This window comes from the organism of the source record quoted next, unplaced genomic scaffold (assembly GCF_019419815.1).
Source record: "Pyrus x bretschneideri cultivar Hongxiangsu unplaced genomic scaffold, Pyrus_bretschneideri_v1 Contig32, whole genome shotgun sequence".
Classification (NCBI taxonomy): Eukaryota; Viridiplantae; Streptophyta; class Magnoliopsida; order Rosales; family Rosaceae; genus Pyrus; species Pyrus x bretschneideri.
The window spans coordinates 4304149-4330109 of NW_025999635.1; the positions used below are offsets into that span (position 1 = coordinate 4304149).

Below are 25961 nucleotides of genomic sequence, written 5' to 3' on the forward strand. Positions count from 1 at the left end.
AACATACTTATCTTGTAATCTCTATATAATAAAGTCAAAACCTCACTCATCTTCAATTGAGGTGAGCTTATGCAATCAGTCTTTACAACCTTAGCTTAAATTCTTTCAAGTAAAGTATTGGAATCTTAATCAAGCAAATTATTAGAAATGGGGCATTGAATTCACTTGTAAGGGAACTGGATCTGGCTCGCCTGATGACTGCCCAAAACTCACCATGTGCCTACGAGTCTTCATCGCTGCCAACGATCCTTGAAAACAATATCTATTTGTAAGACTTCATAGTCCAAAATAAATGTTATATATCAGATAATGTCGAATGGTCTTGACCAACTGAGTTAGAAGTCACTTGCGTCGATTTTGGAGTTGGTCAGGCATATATATGCAGCAACATATGAGTAAATCATGACACACTTATGGAGATCATAAGAAAAGTAAAACTTAAACCTCAAACGTATCCTTCCCTACTCCATCATAGACAACATCAACGCCATTGTCGAAAGTTATTTCTTTCACACGAGCGACAAAGTCCTCTTTCTTTCACACAAACGCCATTATATAATTTGAGTAGGCAGCTACCACCAAAATTGAACTTCTCATTTATTTTTTTTTTGGGTAAAAAAAAAAAAAGGTAAAAAGGAAGGTGATTGGAAATCACTCCCAAAAAGCGAAAAGCATTTGACTGAGGGGTAATTTGTTTGAGATCATGAAATATTTTTTATATTAATAAATGTTTTGACTCCGGGATTTGAATTTACTCTCAGAAAACATAAAATGACATTTTTACCTTCACATCATCAAACAAGGCTTATTGCTCATACTTCACACAACTATTGGTCTCCAGTCGAATGAGGCAGGTGGTTTAACTGTAGCTGTTAACTATGATTCATGTGGACCTGTTAAGGGAGTGGACCATGTGGGTAGGAACTACTATGTTATCTTGTTTTCTAAATTCGCTTTAGAGACAGACGGTGCACTCTTTCAAGGAACAACTGAAGAGAAAAAAGCGTATTGGTGGAAAATATTTAAATATCTCACAACAGCACGGATCCTATATACGGAGATATCCAAAACTTGCATATTCCTTGTTATTAACATATCAATGAGATCTACAAGGGATATGGGAGTACATAAAACTCCTTCCATGCCAGCTTTTAAGCACAAGAATGGCTTGTAAGGGAAATGTGTTTCTTGGAATGTCCATATGCTCCAGATGAAAGGAAAAGTAAGAGACCCGTACAAGCACAATCTTTGGTGAAAGCTATAGGGTCCTCGTGCGCGGCATACTTTGAGGTTTGTCTTTCTTGAATACTTTGAAAAGTCAAGGCATTAGAACTAGCGCCAAAATTTCGGTTGGTCGAATGGATACATAGACAGGTTGGTTGATTGAGTGGCTCAATTGCCTGTTCTGTGCTCAACCCTAGTTCCTCGACAGCACCTCGAGGTGCATTTAGTTGTCTTACATAAGACTAGGGATATTCCTCACTCCATGGCACCTCTCGCGCATTCATTCTTCATGCCCTTCCAGACATGACACCCCTTATCATTATCATCTACCACCGTTTCTTTCCTCTCGGCTATTCATGCATGACGATCGTCATATATATGCTTGGCTTTGGTTACCGGTGCTATAGGTAGGAGTACATTATGGCAGATCAATCACCCGGGCAAACCAACCCTCCTCCAAGAAGAATTGTTTTGGTGACTTATTGTTTTACTTCCTGATCAGTTTGAGTGAATACTTCATTGTGAACTTGGAAGTCTCTCAAGTCTACATGTTGTGCACCTCGGTTGATATGAATTATGTAGATACTAAAAGAGCATATGATTGCTATGTTATCCTCTGAGGGTGTACAATTCAAACACTTATGTGGAGCCAAAAATAATCTCAAAAATCATGGAGGCGACACATGTACTTTTAGCCAAAAAAAACAAGACTGCCCTTATTAAATGAGCTGGGCATCCCAAGCGCAGCTCAATATCCTAGGACTACTCAGAGCTCCACTGCACGTGGAAAAAGTCGAAGGTACTTAGTGATAGGATTATCCCTAAATCCTATCATAAATGCATTCCCAACTGAAGATAAACCCTATCAAGTAATTATCCCAATTATATTTAATTATGGATAATTACCTTCAATTTCAAGATGTTATTTACACAATATCTTGGGAACATTCTCACCAAAATCAACCCTAATTGCTGGCCATTTCTCTTATAAATACCCAATTTCTCCACAAAAAAATGGTACGCCTTTTCTATGCACAGAAAACCTTAAGCACTCACTTTTATCAGAGAGACTAACTTAGGCATTGGAGATCCATTGGCCAAAACCGCCTCCTCCCACTCTTCGTGGACTCATGAGGTTTTTGGTCTTTGATCAAAAGGGTTGATTGTTTTGCAGGAACATTTTCGTCAAGACTGAAGACGTTGAAATTTGCATCGACAACTCATGCATGTAATTAATGCACGTAAAGAAATCAAACCTTAACCTAATAAAGCTTTAGCAGCAGCCATAGAAAGTATTGCACTGAGAAGAAAAACACTAAGTCTTCTATTAACTCCTAGTCGTATGACAATGCTCTATAGGAAGCTTTTGTGTCATGTGTTCTAGGGTTTATAAGGACCGATATTTATTAGTGTTCTAAAAAATGCTCTAGGCGCTAGACAGCGGTGCTCCGCCATGATTAACCCAAAATCGTTTACTAAATCGGGAAAGCTATTAGACAGCGTAAGGTGAATGCCTAGGCGGCCTAAACGGATGCTGGGCGGGCTAGACGGAAGCTGGATGGTCTGGGAAAATATGACCGTCTACCCAGAAGCAATCGGACGCTGGCCAATTTGGGTGCTCTGCGCCTCGCAATCTTCTCTCCCCGAGTCTCGTCGTCTCCCTCTTGGTGTGACAATTGTATACGATACGACAGAGAGAGTATGGATCTGCAATTACAGATGTGGTGATATGGCTGACGGCGGCAATGGTTTTTGCAGTAAGCAGCTTAGGGTTTTTTTTGGAAAAAATGTGAGTTAATGATTGGGAATTGGGAGGCTGGTACAAATATCTTGGTGTATTCTTTCATTCTAATAGGAAATATAGAATAATAAATGGATTAGATGGCTTTGGGTTTTTTGTTAGGGTCCATTGCGCCCATCTATAATGGACTGGACAATTCTATTCAAAGGTGAAACAAGGAATACAAGGCCCAACCTTACATTTTATTAATGAAAAAGGCCCAAAAATTTTTATAGGCTTAGAAAATGATACAAAAGGGCTAAAATTTTACATATTTTCTTACAAATATATTTTTCTTTTAAAAAAAACATATTATTCAATGTTTATTTACATATTAGGTAGTAAGTTGAATTAAAAATTACTTAAATCCGCCTAATCTGCCTAGGCGCCTAGGCGCTAGGCCCCAGCCCGCTGCTCGACTAGCATCTAGCGTCTTTTAGAACCTTGGTATTGATATAGGCTAAAAGCTAGGGCTTCCATCCATAAAAGAAACCTAAACTTACTTTCTTAGCTTCCAAGTTAAGTATCATAATCATATCCAATTAAGGTTTCCAACAATCCTACTTCCAATATAAAACACCCCATTGATATCTCTAGAGATCAAATCACCATCAATATTATTCTCTAATTATACATTCTTATTACATATATATAAAGGTTGATTTATGTTGGATAAATCCAATCATATTAGAGTTGTGGATTAAATCATTTACTTACTTGATATGCCTAGCCAGGAGCCTACGACCCATATGAAGGACTGTTCACAGTTCCAGGTGGGGTTGTGAATATGACTGGTCCTCATGTTTAGTCTCTACAGAGGGACTAGCTAGCTCCTTATCATCTTTGAGCAAGAAAAATCAAAGCTTTAATTATTCTGCATGAATTTTCATGCATTCATCGTATGGAATATATCATAGTTTTTGGCCAAATTTTCCACATAAAATTTGATCTTCTCAACTTCTTAACATTGTCAAACATTCAATGAGAGTCGGACTGACTCATTCATAGGCACGGATTCAAAAACGCGCACGTTCTCCAGCCGTTGAGGATGGTTTAGAAAAAGGATGGTCAAGAGCTTTGAATGTTCCGGGGGAGTCTGGGGCATAAAATTCTTTTTTTGGAAATTTCATTTGACCTCTATATTAACCACGACAAATGAAGCAAGGAGATCTTTAATCAATATTTTTTAAATTGACATAAACCAAAACTACATTAATTGTTTGTGTTTTGTTTCACTTAAAAAAATTAGCATGTTAATTCTCAAACAAGCTAAGGACTTATCAAACACGCAAACGCCTTCTCCACCAATATATATATATATATATATATATATATATATATCCTAATTCAAAGCTTCTCTGGTGTTTAAGTTCATTCAGTCACTGTTTATCGCATTTGGTTGTATCACAAAATCCCAATCATATCAGTATTTCTCTCATCTTGGATTTATTAGGATTTTTAAGGTTTTTGTATTGATTGATTGATTGGGAATGAATTTTTTGCAGAAAAAATTTAAAAATTGGCAGAACAGTCTTTTTTCCTTCAATTTGATTGAAAGCCCCATCAAGGTTTTTATCAAGGCCCATTGATGGACCCTATCCTCTTTTGTGTACGTATCTTTCTCATCTTAATGAATATCGCACTCTTTTTATAAAAAAAAATAGTCATTATAAGTAAAAGTATGATCAATTTTTAGAAAATTCTATTTTATGAGCCCATTATAAATTTCTCGCTCCACCACTAAACTTGCAATCATATATGAGCCTCATATGGGAACTTCATGAGACTCAATATATTTTAATGAGTGTTTTCAAAATACAAATAATGCTTGTTGAAATTCATGGTAACTTTTCCTTTCCCTTCAAAACCATTTATTAATTGAATTAAAATTCTAGTTAAAATGAGTATTTCAAAATACAAATAATGCTTGTTCAAATTCATGATAACTTTTCCTTTCCTTTCAAATCCATTTATTAATTGAATTAAAATTCTAGTAAAAAACGTTGGCTGGCACTATTGCAACCATTTCTCTCTTCATTTGATTTTTTTATTTTATTTTATTATTATTATGAGGATGAAAAGGATTCGAAATTATTACAATAATTAAAGGGAGGGGGAGTTTCGAACTCGACACGCAGGATTAAAAACCTAACACTAAATTATATATGCACTAGAATATTAAACCACATGCTTCATATTATTATTATTGTGCCAATTATTTCGTTAATTCTTCAACTTTATATACATAGTAAATCTCCAAAGTTTATGATCTTTCTTTCCTACACCGAATGGAAGATCCACCCTTTTCTTTTCAAATTGATCCAATATTGATCGGAGTTCTTTTTGTATGCTATAATTATTCTCTCTCCATTACAAATTGACCTTATCATAAGCATATTTCAAAGCATGTGATATTTTATTGGATATCGTGCTGGATTTTTATCCATGCCTCGACGGTTTGATGTAGTATACTGTATATGCAATACAAGGAAAAAAATATTGTTCTCAATTCGTAAAGTTCTAAGTTTTGTTCATACAAATCACCCCTTTTTATGTCGATGGAAATTAATCGAGGTTCATTACATCGCATGTCTCTTGAGCACAACAGGTACAAGAAGTTTCAGAACCGGAAGGCGATGTTCCGTTCCTTATTCGTAATTTTCTTCACACATACCGCAAAGCTTTTGAAATGAACAAATCAACTCGTATATGTTCGCTTCCGACCTAGGGTATAAGAACAATAGAGCCAGATGTTTTCCTGTTCTCAAGGTCTGCGTGTGCCCGTGCTGCTTCAGATAATGAGTAGGTGTGATTCACTCGAACCCGCAATATACCCGATGCAACATTAGCAAATACCTCTCCTGCAGCCTCTAACAATTCCTCTCGAGTTACAGCGTAATGAAAGAGGCTAGGCCGAGTCAAGAAAAGTGATTTCGCTGCAATAGCTGATAACGGAACTGGATCAGGCGCACCTGATGACTGCCCAAAACTCACCATGTATCCCCGAAGTTTTAAGACTTCCAGGGATCCCTGAAAACAATACCTCCCGATAAGAATTCATAGTTGAAAACATTACTTATCTATTAGATGATGTCAATGTTGGAGTTGAGTAGTTTGGATAAATCATGACAGCTTATGAATATAAGACAAGTATAACTTACCTCAAACGTATCCTTCCCTACAGAATCGTAGACAACTTCAACCCCATTGTTGGATGTTATTTCTTTCACACGAGTGACAAAGTCCTCTTCCTTGTATATTATGACATGGTGGCATCCATCCTCCTTGGCCTGAGCTGCCTTTTCTTTAGTTGATACAGTCCCAATGACAGTCGCACCAAGGGCATTAGCCCACTGGCATAAAAGGGATCCAACTCCACCAGCTGCTGCATGAACAAGGACTGTGTGTCCAGGTTCGACCTGTATAACAAAGGTCGAGTCAGATCTAATAACAAAAGCAACAAAGGTTTCAATTTTTCAAAACATTCATAAAATTAGGAAAAACGATGGCCATCATTAGGCATGCAATTGTAGAATGAAGATATGTTGAGATTAACAAAGCACTTCACTTTTCACACTTAGCTGTGATGCTTTTCTTATTTCCGCAGACTGTCCATCATAACGGAAACAAGAAGCGTACCACAAATGAAAAAGTGAAAGAGAAGGAATGGCAGTTTTCCCTTGTATCAGATATTTAAAGGAACAGATTAATAGAGAGAGAAAGCTTCTCAACTTCTATGAGTGCTCATGATTCGCACATGAAAGGGTTACACACAACTCAGCTTACGTTGCCGAAACAGGGACAATAGCTAAAATTGGTTTAGCGGTACACTGAATTTCATTTACTGATTTACATTTGCTGGCAGTGATCAGTATCATTAGTAACAAATATTCACCTTGACAGGAACAGTGTGTGTATGAAACAAAGAGCTCTACAAAAACATTCTGCAATTCCACATTTATTTTCAAGAGAGATTAAAAAAAGCAGATGCGGGTACATGTGTAAAACTACCTTGAAACAGCGGCGTAGTAGAAACTGAGCTGTCGTACCCTTAAGCATGAGGGAGGCTGCAACTTTAGGATCAATGGAAGGAGGAACAGGCACAGCTCTGTTTGCAGGAAGGATCTGCTCTTCCGCATATGAGCCCATTTGCTGACCAGCATAGGCTACAAGATCTCCAACTTGCCTGCCTGTTAGACCTGGTCCCACAGCTGTCACGACTCCACAAGCCTCGACACCTGAAATCAGTTTTGGTTTATACATAAATAGGGTAACTAGTAACTACATCTGCAGTGCCCGATAAAGTTTCAGATGTATATACACAATCAAAATATCGGTGGGAACTGTTATCTGATTTCATGCTCTGCATTCTTGTTTTTAAGTTCATCCCAATCATTCCTAACCATTTGTCGAAATTTATACTCACCAGAGAGGTTACCCAAAATTTTTAATAAAATTTGGATACAAGATAATCTTGGTTGAAATGCATCTCTATAATCTCAAAAATGAATTTTATTCGACTAGTGAACTTAATGAAATGAAACAAAACCTGGGGTGTAGGGAAGCGTAGCAGCCTTATAAAGGCCTTTGCGGTAGTACACATCAATGAAATTAATCCCGATGGCCTCATTCTTCACTCGAATCTCGCCCTCCTTTGGCTCCCCTACTTCCACATCTTCCCATTTCAACACCTAACATGATCACATGGCCAAAGTGAGAAAAACGATTGGGAATTATTGGCATAAACTAATAACCAAAGCAAAACTTTAACGAAATGGATATCGAATAATCAGCATCAAAGGAGTATAAATCGTTTTCTGGTCCAATTGCCGGCTTATGTGAACGATTATAAAAGAACAGCACTTGATATGGCACTATAAACTCTCTACCAGACAGTATAAATTGAAGCTTATCAACCATCAACAAGCATGCTCACTTCCAAATAAATTATCATAGCACAGATTAGAAGCAATTCTCAAATTCAACGAGTCAAAATTACAAACAATAAAAACAACTCAGAGGCTTCTTAATTAAATTGGGCTGATTCTGTTTTTCTCATACAAATCAAAGCACAACCCAGAATTCCAATTCGTAGACAATATATGTAGAGAGAGAGAGAGAGAGAGAGAGAGAAAGAGAGAGAGAGACCTCAGGGCCACCATGCTACTATCAGAGCTTAGGGTATACACAAAAATAATTTACGCTTTGCTACCATGCTGGTGCAATAGCAAGATCTTGCACACACTTTAAATGATGGGATATGTATATTAAAAAGTTAATAACTTAAAAAATAAAAAATTTCACCACTTGCATAAAAACACGTGGTGTACCATCCGTTTTCCCATCACAACTAAAAATTTCACCATGAACTCAACCACCTGCACAACCCGGGGCAGTCCACCAATGATTCTAATTTACTCAGAGTTTTAATTTGCTAACGACTTAATTTATTTATTTATTAAAGGGTAATTAAAGAAAATCTAGTTGTGAAGTCCTTGTAGTTTGTATTGACCAGTATTGACGGATAAGAAGGGTAGTATGGTCAAAAAGGTGGCACTGAAGTGAGGCAGTTAGTATATTTGGAAGTTAGTTAGAACTAGAAAAATTGCCCGTGCTTCGCTACGGGTTTTGGAACTATTATCCACAACATGCATGAATAATTTGCATAGAAAGGTGCACTACAAAGTATTAGTCAGCTCATGCAATACATACAAATTTTCAAGCTATTATCCACAACAGGCATGAATACAGTGCACAAAAAAATATTGGTCAGCTCATGCATAACATACAAATTTTCAAGCTCTGAATTGCCTTGTTCTCAAGTCAGTATTCTGTTCTGTTTACAACCATTGAACTTATTATGTGAATCCAAAGTGGAAAAGCCAGGAAGACATTCACAAACCCAAATCAAACTCACCAAATCTGACATTAAAGAATAAATTATATAAAGTGACATATTGAAAGAAACTCAAAAGAGATTAGAAAGAAAAAGAGATTGCACCGGAGGAAGTGGGAAGGCGAGGAGAGACGCAGGTGTAGAGGTCAATGGAGAAAGCCACTGCCAAGAAACCCAAGCTTAAAGAAGCCCTCTTTGATGCGACGGACCAACATGCTAGGCAATACAGAAAGCAAATGGAACAAAACTTTAACCAAACAAAAGGAATAAGCAATTATTAAAATATTAGATACATTAGATGAAACAATTTAATAAAACTCTAGGAATTATTTGTTAAGACACATGAAATTCCCTATTTAAGATTCTAGATAGAATGGAAAAAACGTAATTGAACTAACGATTAAGAATTGAAGTTACTTTTGTTAACATAATAACATTTATTTGCAGGGGATTGATATCGTTTATATTTTATTGCATCAATGTATATAGGGCTTGTCACTTTATAATAAGTTACACTACAGTATCCTTCGATTTTACATGTATCTATTTTGGTGAGAGATACAAATAAGGATAACTTGGTACGAAAACACAATACGACATCTTTTAACATAAAAAATTAAAAGCGAAAACAAAAATGGCAAAGATAAAAATCAAAATCCAATTAAATAATCGAAGAAAACAATAGAAATATCCATCAAGAATTTAAAAAAATAAATTAAAAAAGGGGAATTATACCAAATCCTTGGACGAAGGCACAAATATAGCCCCGAAATCCTAGAAGAAGTAGATGACTCCTTTTACCCCAAAAGCTCATAAGTGAAGAAAGAAGATGACGACCCAGTTATTCGTTGGTAGTGATTTGCATTTGACCCATTTAGAAGACGATATGTGCGTCTCAATTGCTTCCCAGCAATCCGACTCTTCAACTTCAAATTATTTAAGCATTTTTAAGCAAATCCAGAATTACACATCTTTCTCTAACAATAAAACGCAATTGCATTGTCTCTCTTTCTAGAAAATGTAAAAAGTTTCAAATTCATGCACACAGAGAGAGTACTTTAATTTTTTTTTACATAACATGAGATGTGGATAATATTATTTATCCAAAAAAATATGTACAATTTTCTTTGTTAAGTTCTTCGATTTAAAAATCTCAATTTCACAAACATGGCAGAATTTTAATGATCTACAATACACAGAAAAACAATATTATCCAGCATAGAATAGAGCAGAAGAAACTATAAAAAAATATCTAGCATTACATCTTAGGTATATTTATGAAACACAGATTTGATGTGTGTGTAAGTAAATCTTTTAGGGTTGTCAATTGGCTAAAAAATATATTGGAAAATAATCAAAAGAAAACACTTTTAGTAGGTTATAAATATTTACCAAGGTCTGTTCAGCAATAAAACTCAGTTCATGCGGAATTGGGGGAAAGAAAAGGTTCAAAACTCTAATCATCCAAATAGAACCTATTATGTTAAAATGGTTCTTGAATAAGGTCAGCAGTGGTATTTGCAAAGAAACAACGATGTTAACTCTCAATATCTAACTGGGCAATTTTCAAACTTTTTGTAATAATTTTTCAATTCTAACAGGTAATTCTCCACTTAATTGTTTAATCTTTTAATTGCTACAAGCCTACAAGTATATTGTGACATCCCGTCCCGAGTTTATAAAACGTATGTGTGAAATTACCTTTTACCCCTAGTTCGTTAAAATTTCGTTTAGTGTAGTTTCGGGTAGTGTGGAAATGTGTAAGACACACACACACACCTGTCATTTTCCCTTTTTCCTCTACCTTTCCCTGATTCCCTCTTCCCTGTCTCTTTTCTGTCTCTCTCTCTCTCCCCGAGCTCCCTTCTTCATCATCTTCTTCTTTCTTCAACATACGGATCACACACAAACATACTCAAATCTTCACTCTCTCAAGAAACCAATTACACCGTTGAACTCGTGAAGTCGAGAGGAGCACAACCATACCATTTTCAGGTGAGAAATCTTACGTTTTCACGTCGATTCGAAATAATCCGTTTTGAACACTATTCATGCAAACTTAATCTAGTTAGTTTTTGAACTTTCTAAGCTTGTAGATGTGTTAGTGAGGTCCCAAGGAGCTTGGGAGTACTTCGTTGGACGAGTTTGGACGTTGGGAAAGCTAGGTTCAAAGTTGACCGATTTTAGATTGTGTGGACAGGTATAATTCCTTGATTTTTAGGCCTTAAAAGTAGTCTAACGTGATTCTACTAGTCCTAAGCTTCATTTTGGTATAAAGAACGTGAAAAATGGTTGAAAAACGAGTGAGAAAACAAAGTTTGAAGTTTTTGCAGTTTTCCGACGATGGCGCCGGCGACGGTGGCTCGCCGGAGAAGAAAGGGGAATATTCCGTTAAGTTTTAACGGAATATTCCTAACGGCAGTGATGGCGTCAGTTAGGGAATATTCCGTCAGTCCAACGGAATATTCCTGACGGCGTCAGTTGACGCCGTCAGTGTGCGTGGCACGTGACCGCGCGTGGGGGGCGCGTAGGTCCGTGCCTAGTCAGGCGCGTGGGGGCGCGTGCGTGGTCCAAAAATTATTTTAAAAATATGGGTGTGATCCTGAGGTTGTGTAGATCACGTTGGTATATTCATTTGTCCATTTTGAGCAATGTATGAGAAATTATTACAAGAAGTTGGTTATGTGCTTTGAAATTGACGTTTTTGTAGTTGTTTCGCGTATAGGTGATACGTACTCCGAGGACGAGCGTATTCACTCGAGGCAGGGGGGCTACGACCCTTCCACATATCAGTGAGTGGGCTTTTGGTTTTCCGTATATACCTATATACGTTTATATTCCCAGAAATTGGTTAGAAAAGGTTAATTGTTTTATGCCATGCATCATATGTTTGTCGTTTATGCATCATTACATGCATAAGTAGTGGCATGCATTTATATATATGTGTATTGGGTGCTGTGGATGCACAGGTAAGTGCCAGGTAAAGGTTATTCGTATTTACATTCATCAGTAGCTTGAGATGCTTAGAGAGCTCATAACCTGATCCCCGGTGTTAGTGCTCGCCCTGAGCAGGACCAGCCTTCACGTGATGTTCACCTCCCCCGCACCTTATGCTCAGCTTGGATCCAAGCTAGGTGCATAGCCTGTCGTACAGACCACACTAGGTGGTTCCGACTCGTAGGTGACGTGCGATTAATCGCCCAGCTTCACGTGATCGTAGCACTAGAGCGTATTTATACGTAACACCCCGTCCTGTCGTACAGACCACATTAGGTGGTTCCGACTCGTGGGCAGGTTCAGTTGTTTAGTTATTGTGAATGAGATTTGAGCTCTATACGCAGCCGTACAGGTCACGTTAGGTGACTCCGGCTGCCAGGTTATATGTTAATGATATGAGTTATGCCTGAGCGTTTACATTATATTATGAGATTTCGATGTGGCATATCTTGAGTACGATTGGCATACCTTTGAGCATGACATGGCATATCTATGTATACGTACATACGTTTATTTTCTGGGAAGTATACAGGTTTTACGGCGAGGGGTTATAATGTATTTTATGAAATGGTTTTCAAAGAGCTTTGTTTTTGCCCACTCACGCTTTTGTTTTGCGCCCCTCCAGGTTCTAGTTGCTTAGCAGTTGCGGTGGTCTTCCCAGAGGGCGTCCCGGCATTTCTGACAGATACTCATCAATGTAGGGTCACCTTCGGGTGTACTATTGTCGTACTTTTCTCTTTGGACTGCTGTAGTCTTGCTCTGAACTTAGCGTCTCACTTACGCTAGTACTTGTCTTGGTACTTTGTTTACTAGATTTTAATTTATTCGTACTTTTATATTACTTTATTTAGCTTCCGCACGTGCACATGGTTACGTCATCTCCGAGTGACGGCCAGCACGCCCTGATCTCGGTCGGGGTGTGTCATATATTGTCTTTCGAACATTCTAATTTTCCTTATGACCATAGCCCTTAATTATTGTTAAAAAAAGTATTGAAGAGTCATATTTTTTCTATGACTCCGGCTGTAATGAAGATTTTCCACAGTGGTCAGGATGGTAAAGGTTTATAGCTATCTAACTTTATTCATATGTGTGTTCTTTCTCATTTACTTTTCTACTCATATGAACTTAAACTTTAAACTAAACCAATTTTAGGGTTTTACAACATTTCAAGCACACTCCTACAGTCGGGAATTCTCCCTATGTCTCTCCTCCTTTCTCTTCAATGTTTGATTGGTATTTTACTGTTATTAGGTTTTCCATTTTGGTTTTTGCCTCAATCAGAGAGAGAGAGAGAGAGAGAGAGAAATGTCTTGCAAACAATCAATTGGTGTGCAATTTGTGAGGGAATTTGCTCCATTCTTTCTTTTGGTTAATTTACGTTTTTGGTAATTAAACCTTTTGTTTTACTTTGTCTTTTTTATTTTGTTATGTTCCTCTAATCCAGGAATTCGACCTATTGATATTTTTGTAAATTTTAATTATGTTTATAAGTGTTGGAAAGTGGATGCTACTTGCTATTGTTCATAGACTTTAGGTAGGAACTTGCATTTAAAATCTCATGTTGTTTGACAATTGCATGAATAACATTTAAATCATTACTTTACGCAAAGTGAAAACGAAGAACATTACAACTTTTTAGAACGTGCATGGTAAAGAAAAAGTTCATCGTTATACAATACATTAAAAATATATCTTGACAATTACAATGGAAGAAAAACTATCATAATACACCTTTAGGGATGTGTAGCGTCTGTGATGCAAAAATGCTTAACGTGCGTGCGGAGAGGCTAGTTCTTTATAAATTACTTTAGTCTAAAGTAAGATTTGAAATTGGCACTGTTTAAATGAACAGTGTTTGAATCCGAATTTTATTCTATTTAAGATCACGCCACTACTTTTCAGAGTGGCCTATGTGTTTGGGTTTGAATTTCAGTTTAATTATGATCATGCCACTGTCGGTTTCTGGTTTGGTATTGCTGTGCTTTGGAAAAAAAACTGTTTCTGCTGTGCTGAGAGAATAAACTCATTTTTGTTACTTCACGTTTTCAATTTTTTTATATCAAAAACTGTGAAAATAAACTATTTTTAAGTGTTCATCAAACATATTTTTGAACTCAATTTTTCTTGTACTCACTTTTTATAAAAGGAGTTCAGTAACAAACCAGTGGGTTTGGATATTTCAGCTTTTTTACGAAGCTGCCATTGGTTCGAATGACGGGAATGCCCGTTTAGGGTTAACATTGCACGGTTGGGGGTAAAAGTTGGGTGGGCATTGTTGTCAGTTTGGGTTTGGGACAAGTTAGGATTGTATTCGGTGGGATCGACCGCCCAGTGTGGGATTTGGTGAGGGGAAGGCATGCGGCCTACAGAGAGGAGGAGAGATAGAGGGGGAGGGAGAGAGCGTTCTGCAGCACGCTAGCAGTTTTCGTTCAGATCCAGGTTTGTTTTTTTTCCCTTAAAATTTAGATTTTTTTTCGCCATTTTATGTTTCGTTCGGATCCGGGTCCGTTTGGTTGCCGAGAAATTCACTTGAAAATTTTCTTTTTGTTGGTTTTCAATTTGTTATTTGGGGTCGCGTCTGGGATGATTGCTTGCCGGCATTTGAATTCGGCTTCTGGGATTGCGAAATTCTTCGATTCGAAGTATTGCTTGTCGGCATTTCATAGATCACATTATGCATTTTGTTAGTGAATTGTGCTGAGAACATGTCAATCATATTTAGGTTCTGTGCAAGGAAGGGGACATATGAATCCTGCTCTTGATGATTCAATATGTCATCAAATACAGAAATCGAAAACCCATTTGGTGAGCCCTTGAGTCAGGGGCTACGCTAGAACATTTGGAATGAGAGTGGTCAAAGCCAATCATGTTTTTGTATTATTTTCGAGTTGAAAAATTAGGTTTTGCTTCATAAGAAGTTCAAATTACACTCTATTGGCTCTGAGACTTGGAAACTCAATATCTTTGTGATGTTAGATTAACATAGTTAAACTATATTTTCTTTTGATGGACATATCTAAATTTCTGTATTTGCACTGTAAGGATGTCTTATCTGGTGAAGTGTTCAAAATCCTTCTGCTAACTGATTTAATAGGTTGAATTTGTATCCAAGGTTTTCTTCCAATATGGTCTGAACTATTTTGTTTAATTAACGAAAACAGGTCACTTCTCTCTATGGTGGTCCCTTAGAGTTTACGTTTATCATGCAAAGCACAGAAAACCCTGCTTATCGGGCTGTATCTATGCTACTATCAGAGCTTAAGGTATACGCAACAATAATCATGGTTGCTTTAATATAAGAAGAACATCCAGGACAAGTCATATATAATATATGCTTGGAAGCATGCATAACATTTTTTAGGTTACATGTGTTCCCAGAATGATCTGTTTTACGTTTAACTTCATTTCCTTGCAGGACAAGGTTGATGTTAAGATTGTTATGGCTGGTATTTCAACAACCTGCAGTCAGAAAATTCACAACCAGTTGGTATGTACCTGATTAAAATAATTTACGCCTTGCTACCATGCTGGTGCAACAGCAAGGTATTGCACAGTTTAAGTGTTATCTTATCAAATCATTATGTACCTATAATTGTTCTATATGACGAGTTTCTTTTCTTTATGGAATACAGGAATATAAATTTATTACTAAGTCTTAATGGTGTAGGGTATATGTAAATGAATTCAATTAGAACTCACATTTTTGTTTTCTGTTTTGTAGCTGCCTTGATCATTAGTTGGTGATATTTGAGAGATTGGGTCATCTGGTTGTTTGGATTTAAGTGGGATTGAGGTTATATTTGCCGCTTTTTGTGATTTGTGTCTGGGTTATCGTTAAGTTATTGCTATTTATTCTGGGTATTTGCTGAAATTTGTGTTCAATTAGTGTGAGTTCTGTAATTGGTTTGTGTTCGTTCATATAACCTTCTGTTCTTGGAATGTGATTTAGTTGTGGCTCTTTCATTTGATTCTTAATTCTTTATGATTCAGCATTAAGTTGATATTGATGATGAATTTTTCCTCGCGATTACTGCTTTCATGTTTAAATCTTAATAACTATACTTGCTTCTCTTGGGTGTATGTTTTGCTGGTCATGAAAAACTGTCGGCCAGTCTTTTTGCACCACTCTTTCGCACTCTTTTCCGTGGCTATCATGTTTCTCTCTGACCTTATAAATTTTTCCTTCATTCACAGCAAAAAACCTTGCGGCGAGCAAACAGGCATAACCAATTCTGCCAGAATTGCTGGAGAATTCCACAATCAATGTCATCGAGTACGGCCAGAAGCATGTTGAGGGTCTAGACGGCGATAGCACCGATGTTGGCAAGAGCGGCGACCCCTTTTCAAGGTACGGTCTTCACTGATTTGAAGTTTGAGTTTGTTTGTGATTTTTTTTTCTTTTGGATTTGTAATTGATCCTTTTGTACCTAACAATTTTTGATCCAAAATTTTTTTCGCGCTTGATTTTCCTGTGAATTTATATGGGTTTAGATTTTTATTGTTAATTTACTGATGTTGGGGGATCATTTTGGCTTCTGGATTGGTTTGAACATTTTTCTGTCTTTGTTTTTTCCTTTGTGTAGTTTTAGTCAGATTGAAGTGTAATTTGCAATTTGAGATTTAATTGAAGTGTTTAGGATTATCTACATATATATATATATATAATCAATGTTGAAATTTTAAACTAAATCACTATGCTGCAATCAAACCCACAGATTGTGGGGTCCAAAAGAAGAAGGAGTGAACAACATGAAATTGGCTTTGGGTAAGTTTCCACACTCTTCTGTGTATGATCTCTTTGAGAAGTGATTTTGGTTTGTGCTTTCAAAAAAGATGATGGCAATTTCATATTTGGACAGAGAAAACAATAGGCATGTATAATGAAGTGGAATTTTTCGTGGTATTATCAACATGCATGTTATAAAGGATTCTTCATTTAATTTTTGGGCTGTGTGTTTTGTGCTGTTTCATTCGTGACTTGTGTGTTTTGTTGTATCTGATTCCGGTATCTGATTCGAGTATACGTCATTGAAGAATGTTAATGAATCCAAACATGGGTTTTGGGGTGTTCTTGCTAGAAAAGCCAAAGACATTCTCGACGATGATGATAATGGAGTTCAGGATTATGATTCACCCCGAACAACAAGGACAGGTATGCTGTCTATGCCAACAAGGGGGTAAGGTGAGATATAGTTTTCATCATGTCTTTATAGTAGCTTGGCATTTTCCAAGGACTTTTAATTGCTGCTGCATTGTTGAATACATTAAGAATGATCCGGTAAACCAGAGAGGGAGTCATCAGCTTATGGATCTGTTAACACATCCAATGTGTTGTAATCTTTTTGCTACTTAAACATGTTAAGACATCAACTCTAAAAAAAACTTTGGTCTGCTACTTTACTTATGGTGCTGTTGGTTTACTCCAACGATAATACCTAGCTAGGATAGCCTTTTCTTTATGTCTTAATTATTGATAGTGCTATCATCATGGCAGGCTATGTTGGAGCAAAAACTGTGCAGGCGAAGACATAAGAGTGATGGATTTTGGAATGAAATGCAGAGGATATCATTTTGTGCTGCTTAAGTAAAAGTTCCTCTTCTGTTATATTTTGTGTGTTGGATATTGTAGAAAATTAATATAAGTTGTATATTCATGATAACTGACTGATTAAGATTACTTACAAGGGGTCTATATGCACAGGAGAGCTCAGCATGAGGGTGCTGTTGGTTTACCTTGCCTGGTAGTGTTGCAGTGCGGGGTTGTTCAAGAAAAAAGGTTTTAAAGGATCCTTTGCAGATGCAGGATCTTCTGCTAAGGTATGGGAATTCCTATTGTTAAATGATAACATTGTAATCCGAGTGTAATTAGTTTAGGTTTTTTTTTTTTTGTTTTTTTTTTTGTTTCTGTGAAATGTTATTTACAATGTCAGAATGTTTCTTTGAATTCAGTTGCTAAGGTTTCTTTTTATAATTTCCCCTTTTAAGAAATTTGCATTTTTGTCCAGATTGTGTGAACCGTTGCTTCAGCCAAAACAGGTGCTCTCTCCATTTTTCATCTCTTCCATACTCAAACCCTAGCCGCTCCACCTCTCTCCCACACATAAGCAAACTCCATCTGAATGCCGAAGAATCCAAAGGTAAATCCCTTCGAACTCTTCGATTATCAGCCAGATTTCAGACTGTTTTTGGGATATACACTGCTATTTCATATAGTGTTAGTTCAATAGTTTAATCCTAAGACCTAGCTCATGAGACATCAGAATTTCGATTGAATTAGCTTTTGTCCAATGCCTTTTTTGTAGGAACAACAGGGATTGTGGACTACACAAACTTAGAAGATATGAAGTACGCGGTAAGTCCTTTTACTTTCTCACTCCAGAGTCCAGACATTCATATTTTCTGTAACCTTCTATGGAGCATGGGTACTAGGTCGTTGAATATTGCTTTTTCAATATGTCAATGTGTCTGAAGCGTCTATAAGAATCTCAAAATTCATAAATAATTTCCATGCAGATCAAAAAGCTTGATGGCTCTGAGTTTTGAAATGCTTTTGACCGCCAATCTGTTCGCGTATGAATCTTACAAGTTGAAAATTTATTTTCTTTCCTCCTGTATTTTTGTTTATCTTTTGCTCTGTTGGGTTTTTTTCCAATAACTCAAAGGGCCGAAAGGTATTCCCTTTTCATATTCTTCTCTCCCAATTTCTTTAGGGTTAATTTCAATTTTCTTATGCTATTTGCAGTGGTGCTGTTTAGGGTTTAACTATTTGATTTCACAGATTCGTTTCAGACACGGTAAATAGTTACATTTTAAATTCGTATTTCATAACTTGGTTGCTTGATTCTAATGTCGATTCATTACAACAGAAGTGAACTTTTTCTTTCAATAATTTAATCTGATGCAACTCTGTTTTTGTTCTCTCATGTCTAGGTTGGTCACGGACATGGGGAGAAGAGCACTTTGGAAATGGGTATGAAGGGAAATAAACTTGCTGAACTGCATTGGCATCTATTGTTCTGGTTTTTCTTTGACAAGTTAACTTGCTCTCTCTTTGCAGTAAGGTGCACAAATATGGAAAAGGCACGACAGGGGAAAGCTGGGATGTTGTTGGGGATGAGGAGACCTATTACGAGTGAGTCTGGACTTGGTTCTGGTTCTGTCTACATATAGTATGTTGAAGCTCCATTTCTTGAAATAGCTTGCATATTGTAGGTTGATTCACATTCATTCTGTTTACTCGAGAAGGTCCATTTCTTGAAATAGCTTGCATCCTTATTGCTGGTCTGACAGTCATTCTGTGGCTAATTGTGGTTGTCTCAGAATGCACGGGCTAATTGTGGTTGCATCCTAGCTAGCTACGAAGGGTCTTTAGTCTTAGCCACGACTTGTACGAAGGACTGTTCCCAGTTCCTGGTGGGGTTGTGAATATGACTATACAGATGGCCTACAGATGGACTAGCTTCTTAAATGGCAGTATGTATAGTTCAACCCTTCTTATCATCTTTGAGTAAGAAAAATCAAAGCATTAATTATTCTGCATGAGTTTTCATGCGTTCACGATCATGTGAATACATCAGAATTTTTGGCCAAATTTTCCACATAAAATTTAGAGAGTTTTAACGAAATACTCCTGGTACTCGGTCTTAGCTACGACTTGTATGAAGGACTGTTCCCAGTTCCTCGTGGGGTTGTGAATATGACTGGTCTTAAAGTTCCTGCCCCTACAGATGGACTAGCTACTTACATGGCCGTATGTACAGTTCAATCCTTCTTATCATGTTTGAGCAAGAAAAATCAAAGCTTTAATTATTCTGCATGACTTTTCATGCATTCACCATCGTATGGAATACATCAGAGTTTTTGGCCAAATTTTCCACATAAAATTTAGAGAGTTTTAACGAAATACTCTTGTACTTCATTATAGCTACGACTTGTATGAAGGACTGTTCCCAGTTCCTGGTAGGGTTGTGAATATGACTGGTCTTAAAGTTCTGTCCCTACAGATGGCCAAATTTTCCACATAAGATTTAGTCCTCTCAACTTCCTAACATTATCAAACATTAATTTAATCCTCTGAACAAATTAAAGAAAGATAGTTTTAAAGTTGAATCTGATCTGGAGATAAAGTTGACGAGTATTATTACACGGCAACTTGATGATGTTGCTGGTGATGTATCTGGATTGGCCGTGAAATGGTATGGAATTTGTTTATGCTTTTACCAACTACACAAACTGAGTCGTTTTTGCTCTTATCTGTGGGAGTTTTATGTGATTAGAAGTCTGATCTTATGTGTGTATACAAGCAACAGTATCATTTAAATGCTTTTAAAACCCGTAGCATCGCGTGGGCAATTGTTGCTAGTTATAACCAAATGCATGAAATTGAAATGTTATAGAAATGTTGTACGAGGTTACAATTGGAGAGATTTTTCAATGTGACCGGAACATGGGATGGTATATCACGTGTCACTATATAAATGATAGAACATGGGATGAAAAAATTTTCGTTACAATTGTACCAAAATTTGAAGAAGTAAATTGTAATTTACCCTTTTTACTTTCACTTGCACATTTACCGGTTTGACGCCCAGCTTAGGTGGGCGTATTATATCCCAGTAAAAATATCACATCCATCAAAAAAATTAATTTTTCATGTATATTAATACAATGTATTTGAAGGAGCGACGATTCCCAATTCCAAGTGGGATCTTAAATTAACTTGTCTCTATAGATGTGGACTAGCTAGTCCCAAATAGCCGCTTATTTTAATCCATCTTATCATCTATGAAACTTTTGTCCAAGATTCCAAGAGTCCGTCCGACGACTGCTACTCTCATTGATGTGCACCGATTTGAAAATGCGGTCTCATGCCGTAGAGGATGGTTTAGAAAAGGTGAGGCTCCCTAGTATATATAGGTAGCACTACTCTGGATCCTTCGTTGCTCATACACATCACCTGCTTCATACACTTGAACTTTATGGAGAGAACCATGAGAGTTGTTACACTGCTAATCAGGTTTCTAGCCATTGCAACCATTACTTTCAGTACTGGTTTATGCAATGGAAATCCCGGTTGGCCTCCATTTTGCAAAGAAAGCGAAAGACAAGCACTTCTGATGTTCAAGCAAGATCTCAAGGACCCTGCCAATCGGCTTGCATCGTGGGTTGCAGAAGAAGATTCAGACTGTTGCAGTTGGACAGGAGTTGTCTGTGATCACGTAACCGGCCATATCCATGAGCTGCACCTTAATAGTTCCGTCTCTGATTGGGAATTCCACTCTTTCTTCAGTGGTAAGATAAATCCTTCTTTGCTCAGTTTAAAGCATCTCAATTACTTGGACTTGAGTATAAATAATTTCAGTACAACACGAATTCCTAGTTTCTTTGGTTCTATGACAAGTTTAACACACCTTAATCTTGGATACTCAAGGTTTGATGGAGTAATTCCTCATAAACTGGGAAATCTCTCCAGTCTACGTTATCTCAATCTCAGTAGTTATGGTCTGAAGGTTGATAACCTTAAGTGGATTTCTGGTCTTTCTCTGCTGAAACACTTGGACTTGAGTTATGTAAATCTTAGCAGAGCATCTGACTGGTTGCAAGTTACAAACATGCTCCCTTCTTTGGTAGAGTTAGATATGTTTCATTGTCAACTTGATCAAATTCCCCATCTACCCACCGCAAATTTTACTTCCCTGGTCGTCCTTGATCTTTCTGAAAACTATTTTAATTCTTTGATGCCGAGGTGGGTTTTCAGTCTTAAAAATCTAGTTTCTCTTCATCTCAGTGATTGTGGTTTCCAAGGTCCAATTCCTAGCATTTCACAGAATATCACATCTTTGAGGGAAATTGATTTGTCATACAATTATATTAGTCTTGATCCGATTCTCAAATCTATTCAGAATATGACTGGTCTTAAAGTCCTTAATCTTGCGGAGAACAACTTCGATTCTACCATACCTGAATGGTTGTATAGCTTGAACAATCTCGAGTCCTTACTTCTTTCTTACATTGAATTACGCGGTGAAATATCGAGTTCCATTGGAAACATGACATCCCTTGTCAATCTTCACTTGGATGGTAATCGGTTGGAAGGGAAAATACCAAATTCTTTGGGGCATCTTTGTAAGTTGAAAGTTCTTGATCTGTCAGGGAACCATTTCACGGTTCGAAGACCATCCGAAATCTTTGAAAGTTTGTCTAGATGTGGTCCAGATGGAATAAAGTCGTTGTCGTTGGGGAATACTAATATATCAGGTCCCATTCCAATGTCACTAGGAAATCTGTCAAGCTTGGAAAAATTGGACATATCTGGAAATCAGTTTAATGGAACTTTCACTGAAGTTATTGGTCAACTCAAAATGCTAACGGAATTGGATATATCTTATAATTCGTTAGAAGGTGCAGTGTCGGAAGTTTGTTTTAGCAACCTTACAAAGTTGAAGCATTTCATTGCAAAAGGAAACTCATTTACTCTGAAAACTAGTCGAGATTGGGTTCCTCCTTTTCAACTTGAAATTTTGCTGCTGGATTCCTGGCATTTGGGGCCTGAATGGCCGATGTGGTTGCGGACACAAACGCAATTAAAAGAACTAAGCTTGTCTGGTACACAAATTTCAAGTACTATTCCAACTTGGTTTTGGAACTTGACTTCCCAAGTAGAGTATTTGAATCTCTCTCACAATCAGTTGTATGGGCAGATTCAAAATATAGTTGCTGCTCCTTTTTCAGTGGTTGATCTTAGTTCTAACCATTTCACTGGTGCATTGCCTATTGTTCGCACCTCATTAGAATGGAGCTCATTAAAATGGCTGGATCTTTCCAATTCATCATTTTCTGGATCTGTTTTCCACTTCTTCTGTGATGGGCCGGATGAAACAAAGCGACTTAATGGTGTTCATCTCGGGAACAATTTTCTCACTGGAAAAGTACCCGATTGTTGGATGAGTTGGCATTCCTTGAGATTCCTAAATTTAGAAAACAACAACCTAACTGGGAATGTCCCAATGTCCATGGGATACTTAGAAAGGCTGGAATCACTGCACTTGCGCAATAATCACCTGTACGGAGAATTGCCACATTCCCTGCAGAACTGTACGGAGTTGTCAGTTGTTGACCTTAGTGGAAATGGGTTTTCCGGAAGCATACCAATATGGATAGGGAAAAGCCTTTCAGAGTTGAATGTTCTTGATCTTCGTTCAAATAAGTTTGAAGGAGATATTCCTAATGAAGTTTGTTATTTGAAAAGTCTCCAGATATTGGACCTTGCACATAACAAACTCTCAGGAATGATACCGAGATGCTTCCACAATTTGAGCGCCATGGCTATTTTATCAGAATCATTTTATGGTTTCTATTTTCTGAATGAGGGTAAATTTACAGAGAATGCAATCTTGGTAACGAAAGGGATAGAAATGGAATATACCAAGATTCTGGGATTCGTAAAAGGCATGGACCTTTCATGCAACTTTATGTATGGAGAGATCCCTGAAGAACTTACCGGCCTCCTCGCATTGCAGTCCCTCAATTTATCGAATAATCGCTTCATCGGAAGAATTCCTTCAAAGATTGGTAATATGGCACAGTTAGAATCTCTCGATTTTTCCATGAACCAACTTGATGGTGAAATTCCTCCAAGCATGACGAATTTGACATTTCTGAGTCACTTAAACTTGTCCTACAACAATTTGACGGGACGAATTCCGGAAAGCACTCAACTGCAGAGCCTCGATCAGTCGAGCTTCGTCGGCAACGAATTATGCGGAGCTCCCCTCAACAAGAATTGCAGCACGAATGGGGTGATACCGCCACCAACAGTTGAGCAAGACGAAGGAGGTGGATACCGTTTACTAGAAGATGGGTGGTTCTACGTGAGCTTAGGAGTTGGATTCTTCACGGGGTTTTGGATTGTGCTTGGTTCTTTGCTGGTAAACATGCCATGGAGCGTTCTTCTTTCACAGTTGCTGAATAGGATAGTGCTTAAAATGTATCATGTAATTGTTGAATATGTTTAGCTTTGTTTTGTACTTTGCGTAAGTTTGTTGGCATTTTCCTTGCTGTGACGAATATGCCAGTATGGTTGTGTTGCCTGATTTTGTCAAATTTCGTCCTCTTGTTTCATTGTATTTTTCTTTCAGGTTTGGCTTTAAAGGGGTTAGGTTTCATGTCATCCCTCCCTTGTATCGTTTTTGTTTTCGTTTTTATGAGGGGTAAGGTTTATATTCTCCCTGACTAAGTGTAACTTATTTGTTTCGTTATTAATAAAATATCCCTCGTACCGTCGAGGTTTTCTTAAAAAATAAAAAATATAAAAAAAAAATCCCATATAAAATTAAAAGACTTGTTTTCTGAACAAGTAACTCTTAATTCAGTAGAAGCAAATTGAATGACAAGAGAAATGTGTGAAAATGGTTTATGGATTAGTTACCTATTAATTAAGGGGTGTGATATCCACACACCCCATTTTACTTATCACACACCTTTTTAATTTTCGACCGTCGGATCAGATGAATTAAAGAAGACCAACGAACAAAAATTATCAAGAGGTGTGTGAGAAGTAAAATAGGGTGTGTGTATAACACACCCCATTAATTAATTATCAGCAAACTGACAATATTCACATTATTTCGTGGTTGTATTTTTAATTATTTTTCATTTACAATTTTACCTCTGGATCTTTCTTTTGTTCTCTCTCTGTCTCCCCTTCTTCTTTGTAGTACTTATCTCTCTCTCTCTTCTTCGTACTAATTCACATGACACCTCTCGCTCTTTTACGAGAAAACCCAATTGCTATGCAGCTTTGAAATGATTGTGGAGCAAGCAAAATGGTGACGACAGAGTTAGCATGTTCCTATGTTATTTAGAGGCACTCTCTATCACAAAGCATTCGTATTGATGCCAATATACGCAAAGTTTACAAACTTGAAACATGAAGCAACTTTGTTCCTAGAATAAATAAAATCGACTCGACTCGACTCAACATGTATCGATCTGTAGTTGCTTGACATCCTAAGCATAAGGGTTAAGAACAGGGGTCTATTTAAATCTCTGAAAAGAAAATAATAAGGGCATATATTGCATGTACAAAATCTGAATCCTGTACTCTACATGAGTCTTCAGCATTAGCGAAACTTCATCTCGTTTGGTTTGTTGCCCCTAATGTTGTGGTTGAGCCTACTTGTTTTACATAGGCTAACAAATATCCCGAATGGCGACAGGCAATGGAAGAAGAGTTTAATGCTCTTTTGGGTACTGGCACATGGTCCTTGGTTCCATTTCTTCCATCCATGAATGTTCTTCGAAATAAATGGGTATATCGAATCAAACAACATTCTGATGGTTCCATACAGCGGTATAAGGCTCGACTAGTCGCAAATGGCTTTCACCAGCAAGAAAGTGTAGATTGCAGCGAGACATTCAGTCCGGTTGTCACTCATGCAACAATCAGACTCATTATCTTCATTGCACTTCACTACAATTGGCCTATCTGATAACTTGTTCAGAATGCTTTCTTACATGGTTCTTTGGCAGAAGAAGTTTATATGCAACAAACCTTCAGGTTTTATGGATCCTCAGTTTCCATCACATATTTGTAGACTGGAAAAATCATTATATGGTTTGAAACAAGCACCTCGTGCCTGGTTTGAATGTTTCTCCCAACATCTTGAAAAACTTGGGTTTCAGGCCTCAGTAGCAGATTCTTCACTATTCACCTTATTTAATGGATCCACAGTTATCTACTTGTTGACATATGTCGACGACATCCTTGTTACGGGCAATAATCCATCACATATATCTCGGTTCATTCAACAGCTTGGTCAAAAGTTTTCTATGAAGGATCTAGGTCCTTTGCATTATTTTTTGGGAATGGAAATTACACGGGCATCCATTGCCATGTATCTTTCTCAATCCAAGTACATCCTAGACCTTCTAAAGAAGGCCAAAATGTCTAATGCAAAGTCTCTCACCACTCCCGCTGCAACTGGCCGTAAGTTAAGTATATATGACGGAGAACCTTTGTCAGATGACACTAATTTTTGAAGTATAGCCGGTGCTCTCCAA

General features: G+C 37.3%; 5 protein-coding genes across 6 annotated transcripts in view; 4 read left to right on the forward strand and 1 right to left on the reverse strand.

The window, feature by feature from the left end:
- LOC103942294 overlaps positions 1-19491 on the forward strand; it is a 33204-nt gene extending 13713 nt beyond the window's left edge. Inside the window, exons 8-10 of the mRNA XM_048590740.1 lie at positions 18831-18870; positions 18958-19032; positions 19113-19491. Of these exons, the coding sequence (XP_048446697.1) occupies positions 18831-18870; positions 18958-19032; positions 19113-19158 (161 nt within the window). The 3' untranslated portion in view covers positions 19159-19491. The remainder of the gene's footprint in view (positions 1-18830; positions 18871-18957; positions 19033-19112) is intronic.
- Positions 1-25961, forward strand: part of LOC103932330 (receptor-like protein EIX1) — a 100010-nt gene that overhangs the window by 48548 nt on the left and 25501 nt on the right. The window lies entirely within an intron of this gene.
- Positions 5494-8933, reverse strand: LOC125480191 (quinone oxidoreductase-like). The gene is made up of 6 exons (XM_048590760.1): positions 8922-8933; positions 8153-8167; positions 7554-7695; positions 7016-7242; positions 6166-6423; positions 5494-6034 (listed from the first exon to the last, which is right to left on the reverse strand). The coding sequence occupies exons 1-6, from the start codon at positions 8931-8933 to the stop codon at positions 5729-5731; spliced, it is 960 nt and encodes a 319-aa protein (XP_048446717.1). The 3' UTR covers positions 5494-5728.
- Positions 14185-25961, forward strand: part of LOC103967290 — a 30625-nt gene continuing 18848 nt past the window's right edge. The window contains exons 1-2 of the mRNA XM_048590743.1: positions 14185-14339; positions 15062-15163. The gene's annotated coding sequence lies outside the window, so the exon portion shown is untranslated. The remainder of the gene's footprint in view (positions 14340-15061; positions 15164-25961) is intronic.
- Positions 19821-23987, forward strand: LOC103942296 (receptor-like protein EIX1). 2 transcript variants are annotated; one of them, XM_048590718.1, is made up of 2 exons: positions 19823-20793; positions 20917-23987. In XM_048590718.1, the coding sequence occupies exon 2, from the start codon at positions 21017-21019 to the stop codon at positions 23912-23914; it is 2898 nt and encodes a 965-aa protein (XP_048446675.1). In that variant the 5' UTR covers positions 19823-20793; positions 20917-21016; the 3' UTR covers positions 23915-23987. The 2 variants fall into 2 exon arrangements, with proteins under 2 accessions (XP_048446674.1, XP_048446675.1); XM_048590717.1 differs by having other exon boundaries at positions 19821-23987.

Bases quoted from the DNA above. Each gene is read 5' to 3' on its own strand.
- LOC125480191 (XM_048590760.1), bottom strand. The intron at 7,243-7,553 runs GTTTTGTTTCAT...AACTGATTTCAG, and splicing joins TACGCTTCCCTACACCCCAG to GTGTCGAGGCTTGTGGAGTC. The intron at 6,424-7,015 runs GTAGTTTTACAC...TTTGTTATACAG, and splicing joins TACTACGCCGCTGTTTCAAG to GTCGAACCTGGACACACAGT.
- LOC103942296 (XM_048590717.1), top strand. From the start codon at position 20,879: ATGGAGAGAACCATGAGAGTTGTTACACTGCTAATCAGGTTTCTAGCC.